General features: G+C 51.2%; 1 protein-coding gene and 1 non-coding gene across 2 annotated transcripts in view; one reads left to right on the forward strand and one right to left on the reverse strand.

Moving 5' to 3' along the window:
- The window catches only part of MACROD1 (mono-ADP ribosylhydrolase 1), a gene marked incomplete at its 5' end in the record, with an annotated part of 291,267 nt that overhangs the window by 223,719 nt on the left and 40,994 nt on the right, over positions 1–26,554 (forward strand). The window contains one exon of the mRNA XM_029059976.2: positions 18,830–18,859. Coding sequence (XP_028915809.1) covers positions 18,830–18,859 — 30 coding nt within the window. The remainder of the gene's footprint in view (positions 1–18,829; positions 18,860–26,554) is intronic.
- LOC114810917 lies at positions 11,160–11,297 on the reverse strand. Its single transcript, XR_003758606.1, has one exon. It is a non-coding gene; the product is annotated as a small nucleolar RNA SNORA7 (small nucleolar RNA).

Genomic DNA, 26,554 nt, shown 5'->3' on the forward strand with positions numbered 1-26,554 from the left:
GGAGAGTTCAATGTATTTATATTTGTTTAAGCACTTATCATGTGCCAGGCACTGTACCTAGAGCTAAGGTAGATTCAAGCTAGTCAGGTCGGATCCAGTGCATGTCCCACATGGGGCCCACAGTCTTAATCCCCATTTTGCAGTTGAGGGAACTGAGGCACAGAGAAGTGAAGTGCCTTGCCTAAGGCAGCAGCTAAGAGACAGCGCTGGGACCGGGCCGTGCTCTATCCATTAGGCAATGCTGCTTCTCAGTTCTTTTTAGTTCTTTGAACATCCTTTCCCTAGAGAGAGATTGTGAATAGGCTAGGAATGATGGGGCCAGCGCAGGGACCATGGGGGCTACTGACAGGCAGAGAAGCAGCGTGGCTCAGTGGAAAGATCCCGGGCTTGGGAGTCAGAAGCCATGGGTTCGAATCCCAGCTCTGCCACTTGTCAGCTGTGTCACTGCGGGCAAGTCACTTCACTTCTCTGTGCCTCAGTTACCTCATCTGTAAAATGGGGATTAACTGTAAGCCTCACGTGGGACAACCTGATTACCCCGTATCTACCCCAGCGCTTAGAACAGTGATCTGCACATAGTAAGCGCTTAACAAATACCAACATTATTATTATTATTATTACCCAGTCACGGACCCCCATTTTTGCCATCTCGGCTGGGTCGCCTGCTACCGCCTGGGAGAATCCCAGACCCTGAGTAAGATACTACAGCTCACACTTCGTCCCTCTAATGCCAACTTACTCTCCATACCTTGATCTCTCCACTGACCCCTTATCCACATTCTCCCTCTGTCCTGGAATTCCCACCCCCCTCCATGTCTGACATACCATCAACTCTTTCCACCTTCAAAGCCTTATCAACATCACATCTCCTCCAAGAGGCCATCCTCGATTAAGCCCTCTTTTCCCCAGCTGCCTCTCCCTTCTGCGTTCGCCCACGACCTTGAATCTGTACCCCTTAAGGACTTTGTACTTTCCCAAGCATTTAGTACAGTGCTCTGCACACAGTAAGTGTTCAATAAATACAATTAATAATGTTGGTATTTGTTAAGCGCTTTCTATGTGCAGAGCACTGTTCTAAGCGCTGGGGTAGGTACAGGCAATCATGTTGTCCCACATGAGGCTCACAGTCTTCATCCCCATTTTACAGATGAGGTAACTGAGGCACAGAGAGGTTAAGTGATTTGCCCACAGTCACACAGCTGACAAGTGGCAGAGCCGAGATTCAAACCCATGACCTCTGACTCCCAAGCCCGTGCTCTTTCCACTGAACCACTCTGCTTCTGTACAATTGAATGAATGACCTTGATATTCACCCCATCCTAGCCCCAGAGCACTTATGTACATAGACATAATTTATGAATTTGTATTAATGTCTATAAGCTCCTTGTGGGCAGGGAATGCATTCAACCCAGTTGTATTATATAATAATAATGATAATGGTATTTGTTTAGCGCTTATCTAAGCACTGGGGTAGATTCAAGGTAATCAGGTTGTCCCATGTGGGGCTTACAGTTTTAATCCCCATTTTACAAATGGGGTAACTGAGGCACAGAGAAATTAAGTGACCCGGCTGACAAGTGGAGGAGCTGGGATTAGAACCCACAACCTCTGACTCCCAAACCAAACCTATGGAAGTCTACTAAGTGGGCTTTCCACTAAGCCACGCTGCTTCTCTTACTCTCCCAAGCACCTTATACAGTGCTCCTCATAGAGTAATAAATACCATTGATTAATTCATTGACTGATTGTTGTGGGTGTCTGGAGTTTGTGTGTATGTGTGCGTGTGTGTGTTGTCTGTTTTGTGGGTGCGTTGTATATGTTGTGGGTGTTACTGTGTGTTATGGCTTTGAGCTCATTGTGGGCAGGGATTGTCTCTCTTTGTTGCTGTGTTGTACTTCCCAGCGGTTAGTCCAGTGCTCTTGATTATATTTATTCTTGATTCTATTTATTTGCTCTTGTTTTAACGAGATGTTCATCCCCTTGATTCTATTTATTGCTGTTGTTTTTGTCTGTCTCCCCCGATTAGACTGTAAGCCCGTCAAAGAGCAGGGACTGTCTCTATCTGTTACCAGTTTGTACATTCCAAGTGCTTAGTACAGTGCTCTGCACAGAGTAAGCGCTCAATAAATACGAATGAATGAATGAATGCTCTGCACATAGTAAGCACTCAGGAAATATGATTGAATGGATTAAATGTTGCGTGACATAAGTGTGTTTTGTGCATGTCGCAGGTGGGTTTATGTGTTGTGGACGTGTTGTGGTGTTGTGGGGTGTGTGTGTGCGTGTGTGTGAGTGTTGTGGATGCCCATGGGGAAGTGCTCTCACTTGGTGGTGATTTGAACTGTGCGGTGCCAGGGAGAGAGAAATTGCGGTGCCCTAAGCAAAAGACCACTCCGCCACCCACACCTGGGAGACGGCAACAGGTAAAATAAAACACAAAGCCCAAGGTGGAGCGGAGCAGGAACCGCAATCTAAACTAATGACTGGTGAAATTGATCAGTGCCGTTAAACTGGTGGCAAGAGAGAGGAGAGGAGCCGGGGAAGGAGGCGCAGAAGGAGCTGGAGGGAGAGATGGAGAGAGAGAGGGAGGGAGAGAGCAGGAGGAGGGGGAGAAGAAAAGTCTGCTCGGTGGTTGCCCCAGCAACCGCAACGCCTGATGCCAAGGAGGGATTCTTAAACAGGCCGAGCAGAAAGACTGGGGCTTGCTACGAGCTGAGGCGGTCGCTCAGCATACCAATATCAGGCCCGGCCGCCACGCCGGAGAGCCGGAGAGCCAAGGCCTGTGGAAAGAGCAGAGGAGCTGCTCAGCAGGGCCTCCCCCGGGGAGCCTTCCTTCCTGCAGTCGCTGCCAGGGAAACAGGGCAGAGGGCAGGGGCAAGGCCTGGGCAGCTTGGCCTAAGGGATAGAGCCCAGGCCTGGCAGTCAGAAGGACCCGAGTCTTAATCCCAGCTACGCCGCTTGGCTGCTGCCATTTGACCTCGGGCAAGGCGCTTCACTTCTCTGGGCCTCAGTTACCTCGTCTGAAAAAATGGGGATTGAGACTGTGTGCCCCATGTGGGACAGGGATTGTGTCCAACCCGATTACCTTGTCTCTATCCCAGCGCTTCATACAGTTTCCTGCATGTAGTAAATCCTTAACAAAAACCATTACAAAAAAAAAAGATAAGGGGCAAGAAGGTGGTATGAAGCAAGGGGAAGCAGTTGAGTGGGTCTCCCTGTCTCCCCACCGCCACCACCATAGACCCATCCACCAGACCCAATTCCCCCCAATCCAACCAGTGAGGGTCCAGACTGGGCGGCCTTCAGAGAGCTCCAGAGGGCAGGTGTTGTAGGCCAGGGTCCAGACCCAGAGGCTTGTGGGGGGTGACAATTACTCTCCCCCATTTCAAAATGCTATTGAAGGCACATTTCCTCCAAGAGACCTTCCCTGACTAAGCCCCATCTTTCCTCTTCTCCCACTCCCTTCTGCGTCGCCCTAACTTTCTCCCTTTACTCATTCCCCTCCCAGCCCCATAGCACTTATGTCCATATCTGTCATTTATTTCATTCTATTAATGTTTGTCTCCCCCTCTAGACTGTAAGCTCATCATGGGCAGGGAATGTGTCTGTTTATTGTCATATTGTATTCTCCCGAGTGCTTAGTACAGTGCTCTGCACACAGTAAGTGCTCGATAAATATGATTGAATGAACGAATAAATGAATTAATGGGCCCCGGGGGGTGGGGATAGGAGGGAGAGAGGCAGGGGCTTGTTCTAGGTATTAGCAGTAGAGGCAGTCGGCAACCACAGAAGGCTTGTTCTAGCTGTGCTAACAGCAGCTCCTGCCGACCCCCCTGCCAGGTAACAACAATAATAACAATAATAATAATGGTATTTGTTACATGCTTACTATGTGCCAGGCACTGTACTAAACGCTGGGTTGGATACAAGCAAATTGGGTTGGACACAATCCCTGTCCCACGTGGGACTCACAGTCTCGATCCCCATTTTACAGATGAGGTCACTGAGGCCCAGAGAATTGAAGTGACTTGCCTAAGGTAACACAGCAGACAAGTGGCAGAGCCGGGATTAGAACCCAAGCCCTTCTGACTCCCAAGCTTGTGGTCTGTCCAGTAGGCCACGCTGCCTCCTGGTACCTCAGGAAGAAGGGTATGGATCACGCCGGGGAAAGAAGCTCTGGGGAGGGGATGGGAATCGGTTTGCCGCCCTCCTGGGCAACGAGATCTGGGGCAACCGAGAGACGGAGACCCGGATTCTGATCTCAGCTCGGCCACTGGCCTGCTTTCAGACCTCAGACAGGTCACGTAAACCTCTGTGAGCCTCAGTTTCCTTATCTGTAAAATAGGAATAAGATACCAGGTTCCCTGACACCTTTTTGATTGTGAGCCCCAGGTGGGACAGGACTGAGGTGATTATCTTATTCTTCCCCAGTCTTTGCACTGTATTTTGGCACATGGGAAAGGCTTTATACTATTCCATAGTATCTTCTTCAAAGGCAAGTGCATTTGAGCCCTGAGAATCTTCAAGAGTGGGTGATCACTACCCAGATCCTCTCAATCTTCAATGGTGTTTACTGAGTGCTTACTGTGTGCAGAGCACTGCATTAAACGCTTGACAGAATACAATACAACAGAATTGGTAGATGCCATCCCTGCCTGGCTCTCCTCCCTGGGACTGGACCCTATCCCTCCAATCAATCAGTCAGTGGTATTTATTGAGTGCTTTCTTTGTGCAGAGAATGGTACTAAACACTTGGGAGAATACAATATAATAGCACTGGTAGACATGTTCCCTGCCTGATTTATCTCCTGAGACTACAATCAATTACTCCCTGACTAAGCCCCCCTTTCCTCTTCTTCCAGTCCCTTCTGTGTCACCTTGACTTGTTTCCTTTTTTCATTCCCCCCTCCCGGCCCCATAGCACTTTTGTCCATATCTGTCATTTTATTTATTTATATTGGTGTCTGTCTCCCCCTCTAGAGTGTGAGCTCATTGTGGACAGGGAATGTGTCTTTTTATTGTAATAATAATAATAATAATAAGGGTATTTGTTAAGCACTTACTATGTTCCAAGCACTGTTCTAAGCACTGGGGTAGATAGAGGGTAATCAGGTTGTCCCAATGTGGGGCTAACACTTTTAATCCCCACTTTACAGAGGAGGTCACTGAGGCACAGAGAAGTGAAGTGCCTTGCCCAAGGTAGCACAGCAGACAAGTGCTGGAATTAAAACCCACATCCTCTGTCTCCCAAGCCCGTCCCCTTTCCACTAAGCCACCCTGCTTCTCTCTACCAAGCGCTTAGTACAGTGTTTTGCACACAGTAAGCCTCAATAAATATGACTGAATGAATGAATCAGTCAAGCAATCAACATTGTGTTTATTGAGTGCTTACTCTGTGCAGGGCACAGTACTTGGCCTTGGAAGAGTACAAGACAGTACGTAGACACGAGCCTTCCCCTCAAGGGTTTTATAGACACGAGCCTTCCCCTCAAGGGTTTTACAGTCTAACAGGCAGACAGACACCTACAATACAGGACAGGTAGAGGGAAGGAACACAGTTTAAAAGACATGGACATTGGTCTGTCTCATTCTTAGAGAACTGTCCGGTGAGTGGACTTTCCTCTCTGTCAGGAAGTTCTTCCAAGTGCCGAATCAAAGTCCCTCGTGCTGCAAATGAAGCCCATTTCCTCTTGTCCTCTGCCAGCGATTACTGAGAGGCAGTAAAAGTAGAAAGCCAGTCCACTAGACATCTATGATCTCAATCAACAGATTATTCAACCCAACGTAAAACCTGAAAATCACACTCACAAAAAATTGGCTAATCAAAAAAAAAATTGGGAGTGCCTGTTTGAAACAGCCAAAATCCAGTTACCTGGACTTTCGTTCCTTGAAGTCGTCTGTCTCCATTATTTTGGATTATTGACTTTCCCCTTCAGTGGATTCCCCTTGAGGATAAAGACAACAAATGCGTCTATGGCCACAGTAGAAGCAGCGTGGCTCAGAGGAAAGAGCATGGGCTTTGGAGTCAGAGGTCATGGGTTCGAATTCTGGCTCGGCCACTCGTCAGCTGTGTGACTTTGGGCAAGTCACTTAACTTCTCGGTGCCTCAGTTACCTCATCTGTAAAATGGGGATTAATTACCTCATCTGTAAAATGGGGATTAAGATTGTGAGCCCCAAGTGGGACAACCTGATTCCCCTGTGTCTACCCCCAGCGCTTAGAACAGTGCTCGGCACATAGTAAGCGCTTAACCAATACCAACATTATTATTATTACAGTGTTTGCAGTGAGAATATATGTAAAAACTGGGGTCTGGTGAGGAAAGCTGGGATACTGGGAAGGAAAGCTGGAGTCCTGGGGAGGAAAGGTGGGACTGTTTGATTTTCCATTGAGAGCTATTTCCCAGTCCTGAATTAATCAATCATATTTATTGAGCACTTACTATGTGCAGAGCACTGTACTAAGCGCTTGGGAGAGTACTACACAACACAATTAGCAGACACACTCCCTTTCCATAATGAGCTTTCAATCTAGAGGGGAGCTTACAGTCTAGAGGGGCTGAAGAAGACCCTTCTAGACTGTAAGCTCGTTGTGAGCAGGAAACATGTCTATCAACTCTGTTGTATTGTACTCTCCCAAGCATTTAGTACAGTGCTCTGTGCTCAGTAAGTAATCAATAAATATGATTGATTGATTGATTGATTGAAGAGAGAGTGAGTGTGGTCTATCTGTCTGTAGGATGTGAAGGAGGGAGTTCTGTCTGCAGAAGGTGAGGGTAGTCTGTCGATCTGTAGGAGGTAATAATAATAATAATAATGGTGTTGGTATTTGTTAAGCGCTTACTATGTGCAGAGCACTGTTCTAAGCGCTGGGGTAGATACAGGGTAATCGGGTTGTCCCATGTGAGGCTCACAGTTAATCCCCATTTTCCAGATGAGGGAACTGAGGCACAGAAAAGTGAAGTGACTAGCCCACAGTCACCCAGCTGACAAGTGGCAGAGCCAGGATTCGAACCCAAGCCCAGGCTCTTTCCACTGAGCCACGCTGCTCGTGAGAGTTGTCGGTCTGCAGAGGCTGAGGGTGTTGTGTCGGTCTGCAGAGAGTGAAGGTGGTCTGTCGGTCTGCAGAGACTGAGGGTGGTCTGTTGGTCTGCAGCGGATGAGGGTGGTCTGGCAGTCTGTAGGAAGTGAGGATGGTCTGTGGGCAGAGGAGTGTGTACACCTGGTGGGGAGGATATGGAGGGAGGTGAGAAGGGAGGCCAGAAGCACTGGATCGAGCCCACTGAGTCTGCTCCTTCAGAGTCCTTCCCAGCCCGGGCTGTTCTTCCCCCCTCACCCCTCCAGCCGGGGCTCTGCCCCCCTCATCACTGTGAGGGAATCGTCAGCTGCCCCAGCCTCTGTCCCTGCAGCTTCACACAGTGAGGCAGGAGTAGGGAGGCCAATGGGGGCAGTGCCTCAGTGATGGTCACCCCCTAGTGCCCTTACGTGTGAGCCCTACCGGTGGGCCTCAGCCCTAGGGACTGCCAGTCTCACCTGAGTCCACCCACCACTGGGCGTCCACCCAAGCCCTGGCTGGCTGAGTCCCTCCCAATGAGCCCCTGGTTGGCTGGGCCTCCCCTCCTGAGCCTCCGGCCATCTGGACCTCCCCCCCAAATCCCTGGACGGCTGGGCCTCCCCCGATCCTACATCTCACCGGGCCTCCCCCTCTGAGCCCCTAGTTGGCTGGGCCTCCCCCCAAACCCCTCGACCTGCCCTCCCCCAATCCTACATCTCGCTGGGCCTCCCCTTCCGAGCCCCCATCTGGCTGGGCCTCCCCTCAGCCCCTGGCTGGCTGGGTCTTGACTTGAATTGAATGATCTTTATCCCTGGCATCGCCCGCGGAGACAGGCTGCTGCCCCTCCCTGCAAGAGCAGGCCTCTCCCTCCCAGCCTCCCACAGGGGGTTTCCGTAGGTGGCTTTAGTTCTTTTGATCATGTTTTTAAAAGCTCCAGTTTTACAGCTCCAGCTCTGTACTCTTTCTGGGGAGAAGAAGGGGGTGGTCAGGGATCAGGGAAGAGAAGGGGTCTGGGAGTTGGAATTTCAGGTGGGAATGACTATTGTTTAGCGCAGTGAACAGGGCCCTGTGGAGTCTGCCAGCCTGGCCTTTTCTGCCTTCCTCAAAAAAAGAGAAGCAGCATGCGTAGTGGGTAGAGCACGGGCTCGGGAGTCAGAAGGTCATGGATTCTAATACCGGATCTGCCCCTTGTCTGCTGTGTGACCTTGGGCAAGTCACTTCACTTCTCTTTGCCTCGGTTACCTCATCTACAGAGTGGGGATTGAGACTATGAGCTCCACATGGGACAGGAACTGTATCCAAATCGATTTGCCTGTATCCACCCCAGCTCTTAGTACAGTTCCTGTCAGTGCTTAGTATAGTGCCTGTCACATAATAAGCTCTTAACAAATGCCATCTTTATTATTATTATTATTGTTGTTCTCTCTGCCTCAGTTACCTCATCTGTAAAATGGGGATTCAGACTGTGAACCCCATATGGGACATGGACTATGTCCAACCTGATTATCTTGTAATCTATCCCAGCACTTAGTACAATGCCTGTCAGATAGTATGTGCTAACAAATACTATTAAAAAGAAAAAAAGCAACCCTCAGCATCTCTAGCTCAGCTGAGCCAGCTAACAAGGGGGATTCTGGAAAGGGGAAGACATCGACTTCTGTGCCATGAGCCCCTACTGGCTCCAGTTCCTGACCCTCCAGGCCTCCTGCCCGGGGTTTGGCTTGGCGCAAGTCAAACCCATATCTCCTTACCTCCCTCCCGCCCTTCCCGTCCCAACTCCAGAGAGAGACCTCTCTCCTCCCCCCAGCCCCTTGATGGCTCGGAGCTCTGGAGACTCTCCCAGCAGTGGATTAAGGTAAAAAAAAAACACCCACCCCTCAAGGCCTAGGAGTGTTTCCAGCTGGCACAGAGCTTCTCTGCCTGTGCCGCTGTGTGTGTGTGTGTGTGTGTGTGTTGTGGGGTGGTGTCTCTGTGGAGGAGCAGCAGATGCAGGACTTTTGCCCTCCCAGCCCAGCTGGTGGCCCACTGAGGGGTGAGTGGGCAACAAGAAGCAGGGAGTCTTTGAGACCCTACAGGGCAACACTCATAAGTGTGTGTGCACACACAAACACTCACTGCCCCCGAGACTCATGCAAGGGCACAAACACGCAGTACTCATTCATTAACACAAATGCATTCACATGCAAATTCACATACACACACACACACTCACACACACACAAATAGATATTGTTTGAAGATCAAGGCACCTGCACACAGATGTAAATGCACACCTGGAAATGAACACCCACTGTCCATTCAGGTGGCAATTAATTCCCTAGAGCACCCCATGGAATGCCAGGGTGTTCAATAAGGTCATGGAAAACAGATTAGGGAGAGATCCAGTCAACCATCCTTGCACACAGCTGGGCAGGTGGGCATGCCCGGGGCTATTTTGAGGGGGGGCAGCTCCGGTAACTGCCCAGGGTGGGTGAAACCCTCCTTAACCACACCTGCACACTTCACTCCTCTAATACCGACTTGCTCACTGTGCCTCACTCTCATCTTTCTAATCATTTGTCCCCTGCTATCACCTCTCCTGCCTGGAAATCCCTACCCCTGTCTGTCTGTCTGTCTCCCAACTCTAGAATGTAAGCTTGGTGTGGGCAGGGAATGTATCTACCAACTCTGTTACGTGTACTTTCCCAAGTGCCTAGTACAGAGCTCTGCACACAGTAAGCACTCAGTAAACACCATTGATCGATTGTAGATGTAGATGTAGAAGTAGATGTAGATTGTAGAAGGAAGTGGAGGAGGAGGAAAAGGAAAAGGAGAAGGAAGAGGAGGGGTGGGGTGGAGAAGGAGGATAGTAAGGAGAAATAGCTTTATTAAGCACTTATGTGGAGAACACAGTCCTAAATGCTGGGAAAGAATACAAAGTTGGAAATTAGCTCTGGTCTCTGGCCTTCCAGGGGCTCACAATCTAAAAAATAGGGGAAAGGCAACTGACAACAGATCCATAGGGAGAGATGAAACAAAATGCCATGACGTACAACGTGGATGAATACATAAAGCCAAAAAAACAATCTGAGGACTCCACCCGGCTCCCCCAGATATTCGGCCAGCTCCCCCCGGCCCTCAGCCCCAGCCCAAGGGCTGACACCCTTCACCATACTGACCACCTTACTGACACCCTTCACCATAATACTCCGAGATGGGAGAGATTGAGGCATAGTGGGAAGACTTGTGTTACAGTAGCAAAATGCGCAGGCTGGGTTGGAGTAGGAGATCAGGGAGGATGATTAGTGGGGAGAGACTTGGGAAAGTACAAAACAACAATAAAAAATGACATTCCCTGCCCACAATGAGCTTACAGACTAGGAGGAGGGAGACAGACACCAATATCCCACAGTGAGCTTACAGACTAGGAGGAGGGAGACAGACACCAATGTAAGTAAATAAAATTACAGAAAAATATGGAATGCTTCACAAATTTGCATGTCATTGTTGTATCATCCTCTCCCAAGTGCTTAGTACAGGGCACTGCATATAATAAATGCTTAATAAATATGACTGACTGACTGACACCTCCTTTTCAGTCCCCCAGCCCACTGAAAAGTAGCTTTGGTAGTGGGATGCCAGTCTGGCTCGGGATCTGCCAGCCCCTTCCCCAGGTGGAGTAGGACTCAAGACCCCTTCCTTCCCACCCAGTCATTCCCTGCCCTCTTTCCTCTTGCAGGCCTCATGCCCGCTGCTGGCATTTCCCTTCCTATTCTTTCATTCAGTCATATTTATTGAACGCTTACAATGTGCAGAGCACTGTACTAAGCGCTTGGGAGAGTACCATACAGGAATAAACAGACACATTCCTTGCCCTCAATGAGCTTACAGTCTAGAAGGGAGCTTCTCTTATGCTGTCGACTCATCTCCGACCCCTAACGACGTCATGGACACATCTCTTCCAGAACGCCCCACCTCCTTCTGCAGTCGTTCTGGTAGTGGATCCATAGAGTTTTCGTGGTAAAAATACGTAAGTGGTTTACCACTGCCTTCTTCTGCCCAGTAAACTTAAGTCTCTACCCTCGACTCTCTCCCGTGCTGCTGCTGCCCAGCACAGGTGAATTTGGATTTGTAGCAGACAGCCTTTCACTCGCTAGCCACTGCCCAAGCTAGGAATGGAATGGACAGGCCTCTGCTTGACTCTCCCTCCCGTAGTCGAGACCGGTAGAGAACTGGAAACTCTCCAGGTGCGACCCTGAAAGGGGAAGGAGGGAGCTTACCCCATGTCAACTTTTTTCTGACCCTTTGTCTACCAACTCTGTGGTACTGTCCTTTCTCAAGCGCTTAGCACAGTGCTCTGCACACAGTAAGCACTCGATCCGTTCATTCAGTTGTATTTATTGAGCACTTATTGTGTGCAAAGCACTTTACTGAGCATTTCGGAGAGTACAATATAACGATAAACAGACACATTCCCTGCCCACAATGAGCTTACCATCTAGAGGGGGGACAGACATTAATATGAATAAATAAATAATAATCACTCAATAAATGAAGTCGAGTGATTGATTGAATCACCACCCACCGTTCCCCTCCTCGCCCCTCAGCCCCCAGCGCCCAGTCCAGGACACCTTGGGCATGTCCCCCTCCTTCTCTCCCCACAGGATCCACCCCCATGCCAGGCGAGGCCACAGCCCTGCCCGGGAAGGGACTTGTATTTGAGAGGTCTGAGGTGACCCATCATTTCTTCATCAGCTTTTCCTTCTTCCTTTGACAGCTTGCCTGGGTGTAGACTATAAGTTCACTGTAGGCAGGGAATGTGTCTGTTTATTCTTATATAGGACTCTCCCAAGTGCTCAGTACAGTGCCTTGCACACACTAAGCACTCAAAAAATAAGATTGAGTGAATTGAATGAATGGGTCCCGACCTTTCCCTTCCTCCCTTGGACCTGGAATGCCCTCCCTCCTCGTCTCCGCCAAACTAACTCTCTTCCCCTCTTCAAAGCCCTACTGAGAGCTCACCAAGAGGCCTTCCCAGACTGAGCTTCCCCTTTTCCCTCTGCTTCCTCTCTGGCCCCCTTCCCCTCCCCTCAGCTAAACCCCCTTTCCCCCCTTTCTCTCTGCTCCTCCCTCTCTCCCTTCTCCTCCCCTCAGCACTGTGCTCATTTGTATATATTTTTATTACCCTATTTATTTTGCTAATGAGGTGTACATCCCTTGATTCTATTTATTGTGATTAAGTTGTCTCATTTTTGTCCATCTGTCTCCCCCGATTAGACTCTAAGCCCGTCAATGGGCAGGGATTGTCTCTCTCTGTTGCTGAATTGTACATTCCAAGTGCTTAGTACGGTGCTCTGCACATAGTAAGCGCTCAATAAATACTATTGAATGAATGAATGCAAGATTTCCTCTTCCCCAGGCATTGGGGCCTCTGAGGGCCTGACAGGGAGAAGCCAGTTGGCCAGCCCTAGCGGAGGACAGGGGGCCTTCCCTGCGGCTTCAACGCCTGTGACGCTGAGGGCCCCCACAGGTCAGTCTCTCTGGCTCCCTGGCCACTTCTGGAGGAGGCCGGCCAGCCAGGGCTCTCCCAGTAAGCCAGCTGTCAGTCAGTCGGTCGTATTTATTGAGCACTCTCCCCTCAGAAGTACCCAGCTGGTCTGAACCCCAGAGTTTTGCCCTCTGGACAGAGGGGAAGAGAGGGACAGAGGAACGGGGGTCCGGAGGGGTCCGGAGAGCTGGGCAGGGGCAGGGGCCGGTGGGCCAGAGTCTTCTTCAGGCAGGGCCCTCAGAGAGCAGCATGGCATAGTGGATGGAGCATGGGTCTGGGAGTCAGAAGGACCTGGGTTCTAATCCCTACTCTGCCACTTGTCTGCTTTGTGACCTTGGGCAAGTCACTTCACTTCTCTGGGCCTCAGTTACCATATCTGTAAAATGGGGATAAGAGTGTGATTCCCATGTGGGAGAGGGACTGTGTCCAACCTGATTAACTTGTATCTACCCCAGCACTTGGAAAATAGTAAGCGCTTATCAAGTACTGTAATTATTATTATCAAGTGGGGGCCCAGCAAGGCAGGCCTGGACCTTCACTTCCTCCTCCTTTCTTCCCCTCCTTCCCAGCTTCCTCTCTCCCTTCCTTCCTTCCTCCCCTCTTCCTTCTCTCCCCCCCATCTTACTCTTCCCCTCCCTTCATTCTCTCTCGTCCTCTTGTCCTCCCTACTTTCCCTGTCCTCCCTTCCTCCCCGCTCCTCCTACTCTCAGCTTCCAGCCCATTTGGCAGGGAGCTCTTTTTGCAGCAGGTGTTAATTAAGAGAGAGCAGGCTGGCTAGTGAGAGAGGTGGGGAAGGGCTACAAAGGGCAAGCTCTGACAACCCTACCGGGCCTGGCCCTGGCCCCGGGGCCAGGGGAAGAGGAACCGGCAATGGACCCCTTCCCCCTGCCTCACCCCTTTCCCGTCTCACCCCACCATCCCTCCCCGCACACACAGGGGGGGCGGCCCCCATAGGGGGTGCCCCGGGCATGCCGAGGTCAGGGCATCTCTGCTCTGCGTTCCACAAAAGCAGCTCTGCCCTGACCAGGATGCCTGGAGGGGAGGAGGCCAGATCTGGAGAAGGAATCTTTTGGAAGGTGAACGAGTCACTCTAACCTCCCCCAGACTCCACTCCCACCTCCGCCACCAGCATCAGACCCACATCCACCGCCACCGGTACGTACATCCTAATCCCTGCGGAGGAAAGCCCAAGTAAGCAGAGAGAGATGGGAGGGCTGGGTTGCTCAGTATTGTGTTCTGTGTACAGTAAAAGTTCAATAAATACCACCGATTGATTTCATAATAATACCTGTGGTATTGATTAAGTGCTTACTGTGTGCCAGGCACTGTTCTAAGCATTGGGATAGATACGAGATAATCGGGTTGGACACAGTCCCTGTGTCCCCCAAAGGGCTCACAGTGTTAATCCCCATTTTACAGATGAGGGAACTGAGGTACAGAGAAGTGAAGTGAATTGCCCAAGGTAATAGAGCAGACATGAGGCAGGGTCGGAATTAGAACCCAGGTCCTTCCGACTCCCTGGCCTCTGTTCTATCCACTAGACCATGCTGCTTGATTTCAACAGGGGTCCCCAGTTGCTCCGGGTCTCTGGGTCTCTCCCCTGTCTCTTCGTGCTCCTCTCTGCCTCAGAATCTTTCTGTGTCCATGTCTTCCTCTTTGCCTCTCAGGACCCATTTTCATCTGGGAGTGTTTTTGTGTTTCTTTGTGAGTCTCTGTCCCTCGCTGTGTCTCCACCTACTGTTTCCAACCCTATCTCTGAAACTCTGTCTTTCGGTCATCTCTTCCTCCGTCTTTTTGCTTCTCCGGTCCCGTCCCTCTCTGCCTTGTCTCTTGGGGCTCCTGCTCCCATGTTCTGGGAGGACCGACTTGTTCGCTTGCTCTCCATCTTAATTAGCTGCTGGTATTAATCTCACAAGTAACGTAGCAACTTGCAGGCCTTGGTTTTCGGGCTGTGGAATTAATTATTCCCCAAGCACAGAGCTGTCAGCTTGGAGAGACCAACGGCTGAGAATGGCTCCCGATGCCCCTTAGCCCATTCCACAAGCTGGGTTGTGTGGACCTCCGCCCCCTCCCTCACCATCCTCTCTCCCCTCGCCCCTCCCTTCCCCTCACATACACTTCCTTCTTCCCCCTCCCTAAGCACCCTCCCCTCACCGCCGCCCCCGCCATCCCCCGCATCGAGCCGATCTCTCCCCTTCGTGACTTCTGTTTCTGGGAAGACCACTTTCTCACGGTCCTCCCCAAGCATCCCAGTGTTAAAGACAGAATCGCGGGCTGGATGGATCATTGATCTGACCTGTAATGGTCCAAACCCAGCTGGCACCAGACGGCATCCAAGAATTGGGCTTGGGAGTTGAAGGGGCAGAGGAGAGCCAACATCCTAACAGAGCAGGATAGAAAAAGGCAGGGCAGCCGGTTCTAGGCTCAGCTCCGGAAGGAACAGTAGTCGGGAGATGGCAGCGTGGACCAGTGCAAAGGGCACAGGCCTGGGGGAGTCAAAGGGCCTGGTTTGTTGGTTTTTTATGGTTATTTCTTAAGCGCTTACTATGTTCCAGGCCTCAGCGCTGGAGTAGATACAAAGTAATCAGGTTGGACACTGTCCCTGTCCCCCATGGGGCTCACCGTCTTAATCCCCATTTTACAGATGAGATTCTAGTCCTGGTTTCACCACTAGCCTACTGTGTGACCTTGGGCGAATCACTTCATTTCTCTGCCTCAGTTTTCACCTATAAAATGGGGCTGAAATACTGGTTTTCCTTCCCCTTTACGTTGTGAGCCCCAAAGAGGGCAGGGACTGCGCCTAATCGGATTGAACCTACCCCAGTTTTTGGCCCATAGAAAACTCGGAACAGCTACCAAAATTGTTATTATGCCCAGTGTGCTGGCAACCGGGACTATTGGGTCCCAGGGGGTTGAGCCTAGTCCTCCCCAGGCCTCAGGCCCCGTGTGCAGCAGATGGGATCCGGCAGCCTCAGGAGGTTTCCATTTCCCCACCTGGTCTCCTACCATTCCCGGCATGACTCTCTCTCTCTCCCGGCCCATCTGCCCCACAGCTAATAATAATAATAATAATAATGGGGGTATCTTCTAAGTGCTTACTATAATAATAATAAAAATGTTGGTATTTGTTAAGTGCCTACTATGTGCCGAGCACTGTTCTAAGTGCTGGGGTAGATACAGGGTCATCAGGTTGTTTCACGTGAGGCTCACAGTCTTAATCCCCATTTTACAGATGAGGTCACTGAGGCACCGAGAAGTGAAGTGACTGCCCAAAGTCACACAGCTGACAGGTGGCGGAGCTGGGATTAGAACCCATGACCTCTGACTCCTCAGCCGGAGCTCTTTCCACCGAGCCACGTTGCTTCTCAACTGTACTAAGTGGTGGGGTGGATACAAGCTATAATAATAATGTTGGTATTTGTTAAGCGCTTACTATGTGCCGAGCACTGTTCTAAGCGCTGGGGTAGACATAGGGGGATCAGGTTGTCCCACGTGGGGCTCACAGTCTTGATCCCCATTTTACAGATGAGGGAACTGAGGCACAGAGAAGTTAAGTGACTTGCCCACAGTCACACAGCCGACAAGTGGCAGAGCTGGGATTCGAACTTATGAGCCCTGACTCCAAAGCCCATGCTCTTTCCACTGAGCCACGCTGCTTCTCAAGCTATGAGAGGCAGTTTGGCCTAGTGGATAGAGCATGGGCCTGGGAGCCAGAAGGTCATGGGTTCTAATCCTTGTTCCGCCAATTGTCTGCTGCGTGTCCTTGGGCAAGTCACTTCACTTCTCTGGGCCTCGATTTCCTCATCTGTAAAATGGGGATCGAGATGTGAGCCCCACAGGGGACAGGGACCGTGTCCAACCCGATTTACTTGTATCCACCCCAGTGCCTAGTACAGTGCCTGACACATACAGTGCTCAGCGCTTAGAACCGTACTCAGCATATAGTAAGCGTTTAAATACCATCGTTATTATTATTATTATTATAGTAAATGCTAAACAAATATCATAATTATACAAGCTAATTGGGTCAGATATAGTCCCTGTCCCACATGGAGCTCACAGTCTCAATCCCCATTTTACAGATAAGATAACTGAGGCACAGAGAAGTGAAGTGATTTCACTTCAGCAGCCTGCCTGCCCACCCACCCATCCACCCACCTATAGTTCTGGGTTTAGTCAGGCATGGTCACTGTCATCATTTAAGCCGTATCAAACTGGGCACATATCGGGCCACCCCTGCCAGAGACCAGGGGCATCTGACCTGCCCCCTGGACCACAGGATCTCCTGGCCTGGATGTAGTGGATAGAGCACACACCCAGAATCAGAAGGTCATGGGTTCTAATCCTGCCTCCACCACTTGTCTGCTATGTGACCTTGAGCACTTCACTTCTCTAAGCCTCAGTTACCTCATCTGTAAAACGGAGACTGAGACTGTGAGTGTAGTGCCCTGCAACCGGTAAACGCCCAATAAATATGATCGCTTGATTGATAGTAGATCCAATCCCTGCCATCGGTGAATTTACAGTGTAACTGGGGAGACAGGCACTAAGTTAAATTACGGATAGGAGGAAGTAATAGATTATGTAAACTATAAAGTATGTATATTGCGTAAAAAGAAAGTGTATAGCTTATAAAGTAATGTGTAACATAATTAAGTGCGAAGCAGCATAGCCTAGTGGGTAAAGCACGGGCCTGGGAATCAGAGGACCTAGGTTCTAATTCCAGTGCCTCTACTTGTCTCCTTTATGACCTTGGGCAAGTCACTTAACTTCTGGCATAGTGGATAGTACATGGACTGAGAGTCAGAAGGTCATGGATTCTAATCCTGGCCCTGCCACTTGTCTGCTCTGCGATCTTGGGCAAGTCACTTCCCTTGTCTGAGCCTCAGTTCCCTCATCTGTAAAACGGAGATCAAGACTGAGCCCCAAGTGGGACAGGGACTGTATACAACGCAATTTGCATGCATTCACCCCAGCGCTTAGTACAGTGCCTGGCACATAGTAATCGCTTAATAAATACCAGGTAGGGTTCTGACTACTTAAGTGGTGTGAAAGTGCCTATGTGGCAGTTGGAGGATATAAGGTGGGGAGATGGAAATTAATTGGGGAAGGCCTCCGGGATAAGTGATTTCAGAGGGGCTTTGAAGATGGGGAGAGCTGTGCAAGAGACACAAGAATGAGGCACAAAGAGTAGATTGTCTTAAGAGGAACAGAGAATATGAATTGGCGTGTAGTTAGAGAAGAGTGGGGTGTAGGGGGAGAGAGCTGAGTGCCTTAAAGCCAATCGTCAAGAGTTTCTGCTTGATGCAGAGAGGACTGGGCAGCCACTGGACGTTTTTGAGGAACGGAGAGACGTGTGTAAAGAGATGTTAAAAAATGATTCAGCCAAAAGAGTGAAGTATGGACTGGAGAGGGGAGAGACCGGAGGCAGGGAGGTCAGAGAGGAGGCCGTTGCAGTTGACATATCAGCATCTGCCAAGGGCCTGGACCAGGATGGTGGTCACTTGGAGGAAGAGGAGGAGGAGCAGCCTGGAGATGTTGTTCATAGTGCTCACTGCCGTTCTCATCTGGGGAGTTTCCTTGCTGGTTTTGAGCACAGATGCAGCATGGCCTAGTAGATGGAGTACAGACCTGAGACCTGGGTTCTAATCCTGGCTCTGCCGCTTGTCTGCTGTGAGACCTTAGGCCAGTCACGACTTCTCCATGCCTCACCACGTCTGAAAAATGGAGATTGAGACTGTGAGCCTCATGTGGGACAGGGACTGTGTCCAACCTGATTGCTTTTTATCTACCCCAGCACTTAGTACAGTGCCTGGCACGTAGTAAGCACTTAACAAATGGCACAATTATCATCATCACTGTCAGGAGGGGACCTGAGGTCTAGCAATGGCTAGAGGAAACAGCTCTCAGGCCTCCTCCTCCTCCCAGGATTACGATCACTCCTCCTTTCCTTGGACAAGACTCTGCCCCATAATGAGAGAGTTGCTCCCTGTACATATCCAGGATCCTCGTTCCCAGCCTCCGAATCGGAGCACCTTGTCTTGCCCCTGCCCCGCTCCCTGACAAGGCCTGGGTCCCTGTGCCCGCCTGTCCTGGCCTTGCTAGCCCTCCCCATGCTGACCGAAAAGGGGGCCAATCCATCCCCGCACTGCAGCTCTCGGTTCCGGGGGAAGGGAAATATGCAGGGGCACATAGCGGGCAGGGGCTGGTGGCATCTCACTAACCTGGCTTTGTCTTCTTTTCTTGCAGCCAACAGCTCCCTCCTGGGCGGTGGTGGAGGTGAGTCTGACCTTGCCGGTCTCTCTTGGCGTCGTTTGGGTTGGGTTCCCCCACTTCCACCCCTTTTCCCTTCCTCTCTCCCTCCATCTGCCCCTCCTTCCATCCTCCAGAAATCGTCCCCTCCCCCTTCCCACTGTCTCCCTTGCCCCCTGTCTTTCCCAGCCTCTCATTATTTTTGTTGTTCTCATTCCCCCTTTTCCTCTCTCTTCGCCAGTTTTGCTATCTCCTCCTTTCCTCTTCCCTCCCTTTCTCTTCCTCATCTTTGTCTCCCTTCATCTTTTCTTCTTCTTACTCTCCACCTCCTCTTTTATTCTCTTCTTTTCCCTCTCTTTCCCTTGGTCCCTGCCCCCACCTCCACACACACACATGCCCATATACCCCCCCCAATACACACACACATACACTCAAATTTCCTCTGTTCTCCCTTCCTGCTGTCCACCCCCTCTCTGCCCTGCCCACCATCTACCCTGGGCCCTCTTGTCCCACCACGAGAGATGCCTTTGGTGTTTTTGTGGCCCTGTGGGACATGTGACCCCCTCCCAAAACAGACTCCGGGTCGCAGGGCTCAGGCCTCACCTCAACACCTGGGAGTCCTCTGACCTTCCCTCCCCCAGTTGGTGACCAGGGGCCCCAGGCTCTGCTCCCTCTGGAAAGTGACGAGAGCAGAGCAGCGCAGGGCAGCACCTAGAGGATCTCTGGGGGTCCCCGAGTGGCTAGACCCGGCCCCCACTGTGTCCCCTCTGTACCTGGGTCCCTGGAGCCTGAGTCCCCTTCTGTGCCTCCACTGGGACTAGCACTGTGCCCAGCTCCGTGCCCAACTCCGTGCCGGTCCCCCGCCGGCCGTCTGTCGGGCCCGGCTGTCAACCGCCGTCGTGTCAGCGGATGATGGGTGAGCCGGGGAGCGGAGGTTAATGCGCCGGAGCATCAATCCCCGGGCCGCCTGCTTCCCGCGGGCAGACGGGCGGGGGGCGAGGGGTGGGCGGGCGGGGGGCCCGGGGCCCGGGCCAGGCTCTAAAAGCGGGCACGCCGAAAGGGGCCGCGGGGTCACGGATAAATAAACAGCGCATTAAGAGCTGTCGATGCTTGGTGGGGTGGGACGGGATGGGGGCGGCGGGGTAGGAGTGGGCACGTGGAAGGCAGGGAGGGGTGAGGGGAGCACAGCGACGGGGCCGGGTTGGGGGGAGGAGGGGAGCGGGACAGGGGCACAAGGCCCTGGTCACAGCGGGGGCACAGCGGGGGCTGGGCCAGGGAAGGCTGGCACTCCTTAGCCCCTCAGGGACCCCCAGGGCACTGCCCTGCACTGCCCTACCCTTGTCACCTTCCAGAGGGAGAAGGGCCTGGGCCTCTCCTACCAACTTGGGGAGGGTCCAAAGAGCCCCCAGGTGTGAAGGTGAGGCCTGAGCCCTGGGATCTGGAGACTGGGTGTGGATGCTGTTTTTTTCTGGGAGCTGCCTACAGGTCCCCCCACCCTCCACACCTTCCCCCTGCTCCAGTCCTCCCTCCTACACCGCGTCCCGGGATCCCGGCCGGGGGCCATTGTTGGGGCTGCAGGCCGTAAGATGTCTGGGCCGGTCCACGGGTCCGGAGGGGTGTGCTGGCCACCCCTCTACAGGGGTCGAGCGTAGGGGAGAGCCGGTGGGCTCCTCGCTGACCCAGAGAAACCTTCCGTGAACTGTGGACTGGCTGGGGCTCCGTCGGCTGTGGGTTCCCCTCCACCCGTGTCCAGGGGCCTCGGTCTCGGTGGCCCTAGTGGATAAGAGCACAGGCCTGGGAGTCAGAAGGACCTGGGTTCTGATCTCGGCTCCACCATTTGTCCGTTGTATGACCGCAGGCGTGTCACTTCACTTCCCTGGGCCTCACTTATCTCGTCTGTAAAATGGGGATGAAGAATATGCGTCCCCTGTGAGACTGTAAACTCATTGTGGGCAGGGAATGTGCCTGTTTATTGTTGTACCCTTCCATGTACATAGTACAGGTGCTCTGCACACAGTAAGTGCTCAATACTGTGTCCAACCTGATTAGCTAAGAGCTCAGGCTTGGGTGTCAGAGGTCGTGGGTTCTAATCCCTGTTCCGCCACTTGTCAGCTGTGTGACCTTGGGCAAGTCACTTAACTTGTCAGTTAAGGTGCCTCAGTTACCTCATCTGTAAAATGGGGGATGAAGACTATGAGCCCTACATGGGACAACCTGATTACCTTCTATCTACTCCAGTGCTTAAGACAGTGCCTGGCACATAGTAAGCCCTTAAGTACCATTAAAAAAGAACAACAAAAAAATCCCAGGTCTTTAAGCAGGGAGGTGGCAAAGGAGAAACCTCTCGACAGCCCTGCTGAGGAGGTGGTGGTGATGGTGAAGGAGAAACTGTAAGCTCACTGTGGGCGGGGAACGTAAACGTATCTACCAACTCTGTTATAGTTACTCGCCCAAGCGTTATTATAGTGCTCTGCAAACGGTAAGCGCTGAATAAATACTTTTGATTGACTGAGTGATTGAGAACTGGGGAATGGTGAAGGCCGGAACACTTGCTCTTCCTGGTGTTCTTTACCCCAGCAGGAGAGGGAGAGTGGTGAGGTCCTGAGGGCAGGGAATGGATCTTCTCTTACATTAGGGAACAGCGTGGCCTAGTGGAAAGAGCACAGGCCTGAGAGTCAGAGGACCTGGGTTCTAATCCACTTTCTGCCACTTGCGTGTCCTTGGGTAAGTCATGTAACTTCTAAGTGCTTCAGTTTCCTCATCTGCAACATGGGGGTTAAATACCTCTTCTCCCTCTCAGACTGTGAATGCCATGTTCATTCAATCATATTTATTGAACGTTTACTGTATGCAAAGCACTGTACTAAGCGCTTATGCATTCAATTGTATTTATTGAGCACTTACTGTTTTGCAGAGCACTGTACTAAGCGCTTGGAATGTACAATTCGGCAACAGAGACAATCCCTACACAACAATGTGGGACAAGGACTGTGTCTGACCTTATCATTGAGAACTTACCCCTATATTTGGTACATAATAAGCACTTAACAAATGCCACAATTATCAATTAATCGATCAAATTTATTGAGTGTTTATTGTGCGCGGATCACTGTACTGACAGGTTGGGAGAATACAGTATAACAGAATTGGTAGGCACACTCCTTGCCCAACAATTATGGTTATTGTATTCTCCTAAGCGCTTAGTACTACACTCTGCCCACAGTAGGTACCCAATAAACGCCACTGATCGATTAATTAAAGGAGCAGCCAAACACAGCTTTCATTCATTCATTCAGTTGTATTTATTGAGCACTTAGGGTATGCAAAGCACTACTCAGAGTTTGGGAGACTACAATATAACAACAAACAGACACATCCCTGCCACAACGAGCTCACAGTCTAGGGGGGAAACAGATATTAATATAAATACATAAATAAATAACAGATGCATATATACACATTAAATACATATGTGCTGTGGGGATGGGAGGGAGGATGAATGAAAGAGCAATTAAGATCGGTGCGAAAGGAGTGGGAGAAGAGGAGAGAAGGGAAGCGAAGGTTTCTTGGAGGAGATGTTCCTTCAATAAGGCTGTGAAGTGGGAGAGAGCAATTATCTGACATGAGAAGGGAGGGCTTTCCAGGCCAGAAGTAGGATCTGGGCGAGAGGTCAGCGTCAAGATAGACAAGATCGAGGTACAGTTGTCTCATAAGCTGTCGACTGCGATGATTTTCTCAGCCTTGAGCAAGTCACTTGGCTTCTGTGTGCCTCAGTTACCTCATCTATAGAATGGAGATTAAGACTGTGAGCCCGATTTCAGACAGGGACTGTGTCCAACCCAGTTAACTTGTATCTACCCTAGTGCTTAGTACAGTGTCTGGCATTATTATTGTTATTATTGTTGAGTTTTTTAATGGTACTTGTTAAATACTCTGTGCCAGGCACTGAGTTGGACACAGTCCCTGTTACAGATGAGGTGACTGAAGCCCAGAGAAGTGAGGTGAGTTGCTCAAGGTCACCCAGCAGACAAACCTAGATCCTTCTGACTGCCAGACCCATGCTCTATCCACTAGGCCATGCTGCTTCTATATGGGGATACCCACTCTGATCCTCGCTGACTCTCGTTCACCCATTTTGGCCCAAATTGGCCCAAGATGGCCCACCTTGGCCAGTGTTGGCCCATGTTGGCCTGCGTTGCCCCCCATTGACACATGTTGGCCCATGATGGCCTGCCTTGGCCGGGGTTGCCCATGTTGACCCATGTTGGCCCAGATCAGTCCATGTTGGCCTGAGCTGGCCTTGGCCGGTGCTGCCCTCTCACTGAGGTTCCAGGGAGGAAGTGGGCGGGTCCCCCGGGGATGTTGGCCTGGTGTCCCTTGCACACCGGATTAGGGCCTGGGAACAACTCTCCCTGTCTTCCCTGGGGGTCCCAGCGGGCCTCCCTCTGAGGGAGGGAAGGAGCCAGAGTGGGCCTGGGCGGCAGGTGTCCGCCAGAGTCGCCTTGTGCCTCGCTGCCCTTGGTGGAGACAGAGGGGATCTTCCAGTGGGGAGGAAGCCAGGCCCCGTCCTCATTCCTGTCCCCGTCCCCGTCCCGTCCGGCCTATTAATGCCGCTGGAGATTTATGAGCCCAGCGGTGTGAGACCACCACCGCCAGAGAGACTGTTAGCAACTTAATGGGATTGCACTCCACGGGGAGAGAAGGTTGGGACTGCTGACCTGCAAACCCTGGGCGAGGAGACAGCGGGGAGCGGGACTGCTGAGGACCCTCGGGTTGGGACTGCCTGGCCAGAGCCTCACTCACTTCTTAAAGATAATAATAATAATAATAACGGTGGTGTTTGTTAAGCGCTTACTATGTGCCGAGCACTGTTCTAAGCGCTGGGGTAGATACAGGGTAATCAGGTGGTCCCACATGAGGCTCACAGTCTTAATCCCCATTTTACAGATGAGGTCACTGAGGCACCGAGAAGTGAAATGACTTGCCCAAAGTCACACAGCAGACAGGTGGTGGAGTCAGGTTTAGAACCCATGACCTCTGACTCCCAAGCCCATGCTCTTGCCACTGAGCCACGCTGCTTGTCTAGAGCCCCCGAAGGGTCGGGCTGAAGGGGAGAAACAGGGCCAGGGGCCCCGGCTCCAATCTCATCTGAAGGCTCCAAGGTCTTCTACTCCCCACTTTACTTGGGTTACCTTATGCACACGCACACGAATACGCACACACGCCGCTCTCCTGGTACATGAGGATCGGTTTGGAGAACCTGTCATTCTGCTGGTCTTCCCCATGTCAACAGTAACTGAGAATTTTGCTGCAAAAGCAGCTTGGCCTTCTCAAAGCTTTTCCTGGGGAATCTTGCTCTCTTCTCTATTCCCGACTCGCTTCCCCGGCTCGGACCCAGCCCCCTGGGATCCAAACCCAGAGCTCCGACAGCGGACCAGAAGAGATGCCAATGCTGGGTCAGGCCAAGAGGTAGCGTGGCTTTGTGGATAGAGCACGGGCCTGGGAGTCAGAGGACCTGGGTTCTAATCCCAGCTCTGCCACTTGCCTGCTATATGACTTTGGGCAAGTCACTTCACTTCTCAGTGCTTCAGCTTCCTCATCTGCAAATGGGGATTCAATAACTGTTCTCCCCTCCTTAGCCTTTGAGCCCCACATGGGACGGGGATTGTGTCCGACCTGATTACCTTGCATCTACCCCAGCACTTAGTACAGTGCTTGGCACAGAGTTAGAAATTAACCAATGTCTTATCATAATTATCATTACTACAAGAAGCAGCATGACCTAATAGAGTACGGGCCTGGGAGTCAGAGGACCTGGGCAAGTCACTTAACTTCTCTGTGCCTCAGTTTCCTCATCTATGAGGGACTGTGAGCCCCATATGGGACAGAGACTATGTCCAACCTGATTAGCTTGTATCTATCATAGCGCTCAGTACAGTGCCTGGCATGTAGTAAGCACATAACAAATACCACAGTTATTATTATTAATAATAGTAATGATAAGATTACTATTACAAATAATAGTAGTAGTTAAGTAATATAATTAAGTAATAATTAAGTAATAATAATATTACCAGTGGTCCCTTCCAGCCCAGGAACCTGTCTCAGAAAGGGTAACAGGATGCTTGGGAGCAGCAGAGTGGCAACCACTCTCCTGCCACGGTGCCAAAGTCTAGGGACTTAGCAGAGGATCTGTGTTCTGATCTTGGCTCCGCCACTTGTCTGATGTGTGAACTTGGACAAGTCACTTTACTTCTCTATGCCTCAGTTATCTCATCTGTAAATTGGGGATTAAAACTGTGAGTCCCACGTGGGACATGGACTGTGTCCAACTTGATTAGCGTGTATCTACCCCAGCACTTCGAACAGTGCCTGGCACATAGTAAGCGCTTACCAAATGCCATTTTAAAAAAAAGGCACTCCCCTCCATGACCCTTCCTCCCTGTCCCCAAGGAAGATCCCTTTAACAGCTCTGTCCATGTAAACGTGGGCCTGGACCTGGGCCTGCAGGAATTGGTGGCCATTTTGAAAATCCTTCCCCAGACCTTGTTGACCCGATTCGTTTTCCCCCCAACTCTCAGCTCACTCATTTCACTCCTGGCCCAGGGGACCCCTCCAGGCTTCAGAGGCCCAAGGTGTCCCGCCTCCCTGGACCCCCACCTTTCTCCCTTCTCTCCCCTCCTCCTCCCCCCATCCCGGGCCTGGCCTGGCTGTCTGGAGCAGCCATTGCTCTGTGGAGGTGATGCCAAACCTACTCCAGCTTTTACAGCTTCAGTGAAAGCCTTTTACCGGGTCAATAAAGATTTTTAAAAAGCTCTCTTATTGTATGTTAAAAAATAGAGGTAGGGGCTTTAAATCAGAAGCTAAATCAACAAACCCCTGACAAGCTTCTCTCTTGTTTATTAGGACTGAAATGTTTACTCTGCGATAAGAAACAGTGCTTTCACTGGGAGATTTGTGTTCTATTTTTCAATTACCACTAGTCTTTCTCTGCCACTTTTGCACTAAAGGGATAATAAATGTATCGGAGCGTTTCAATTATTCATCTAAATCATGAATGTGCCTGCCACCACACCGTGCTTAGTGACAGATTAATTCAGGGGCTCCTTCCTCCAGCCGTCAGCCACCGGACCTGCTATCTCACGCCTCCGGGTCCAGCCAGGGCCCAGCCAGGGCCGCGGACGGCTCTTGGCAAAGCCAGAGGCTGGCATGGATGCCAACTCTGCCCAGGTGGCCCTGCTGGAGTGACACAGTGTGAGAGCTGCCATCTCTCCCCCTCCTGGCTGTCAATCCACTGCTCAGCCCCAATTTTGGGTGAGAGGGATGGTCGGGGAGGGGGCGGTGACAGAGAAGCGGGCAAGAGATTTGGGTCGGAGAGGCCAGTCTGAAAGGACAGGCAGGAAGGTCAGGCCGGAGGGGCGGGACAGAGGAACTAGCATGGCCTAGTGGATAGAACACGGGCCTGGGAGTCGGAAGGACCTGGGTTCTAGTCCGGACTCTGCCATTTGTCTCCTGGGTGACCCTGGGCAAATCACTTGACTTCTCTGGGCCTCAGTTACCTCGTCTGTAAAACAGGGATTAAGATTGTGAGCCCCACGTGAGACATGGACTGTGTCCAACCTGACAAGCTTCTATCTGCTCCAGTACTTAGTTCAGGATGGAGGGATGGGTTGGAGAGACGGGTCAGAGGGGAGGTTTGTTTTTGGATTTTTTTAACAGTAT

The sequence above is a fragment of the Ornithorhynchus anatinus genome, chromosome 3, assembly GCF_004115215.2.
Source record: "Ornithorhynchus anatinus isolate Pmale09 chromosome 3, mOrnAna1.pri.v4, whole genome shotgun sequence".
Taxonomy (NCBI): domain Eukaryota; kingdom Metazoa; phylum Chordata; class Mammalia; order Monotremata; family Ornithorhynchidae; genus Ornithorhynchus; species Ornithorhynchus anatinus.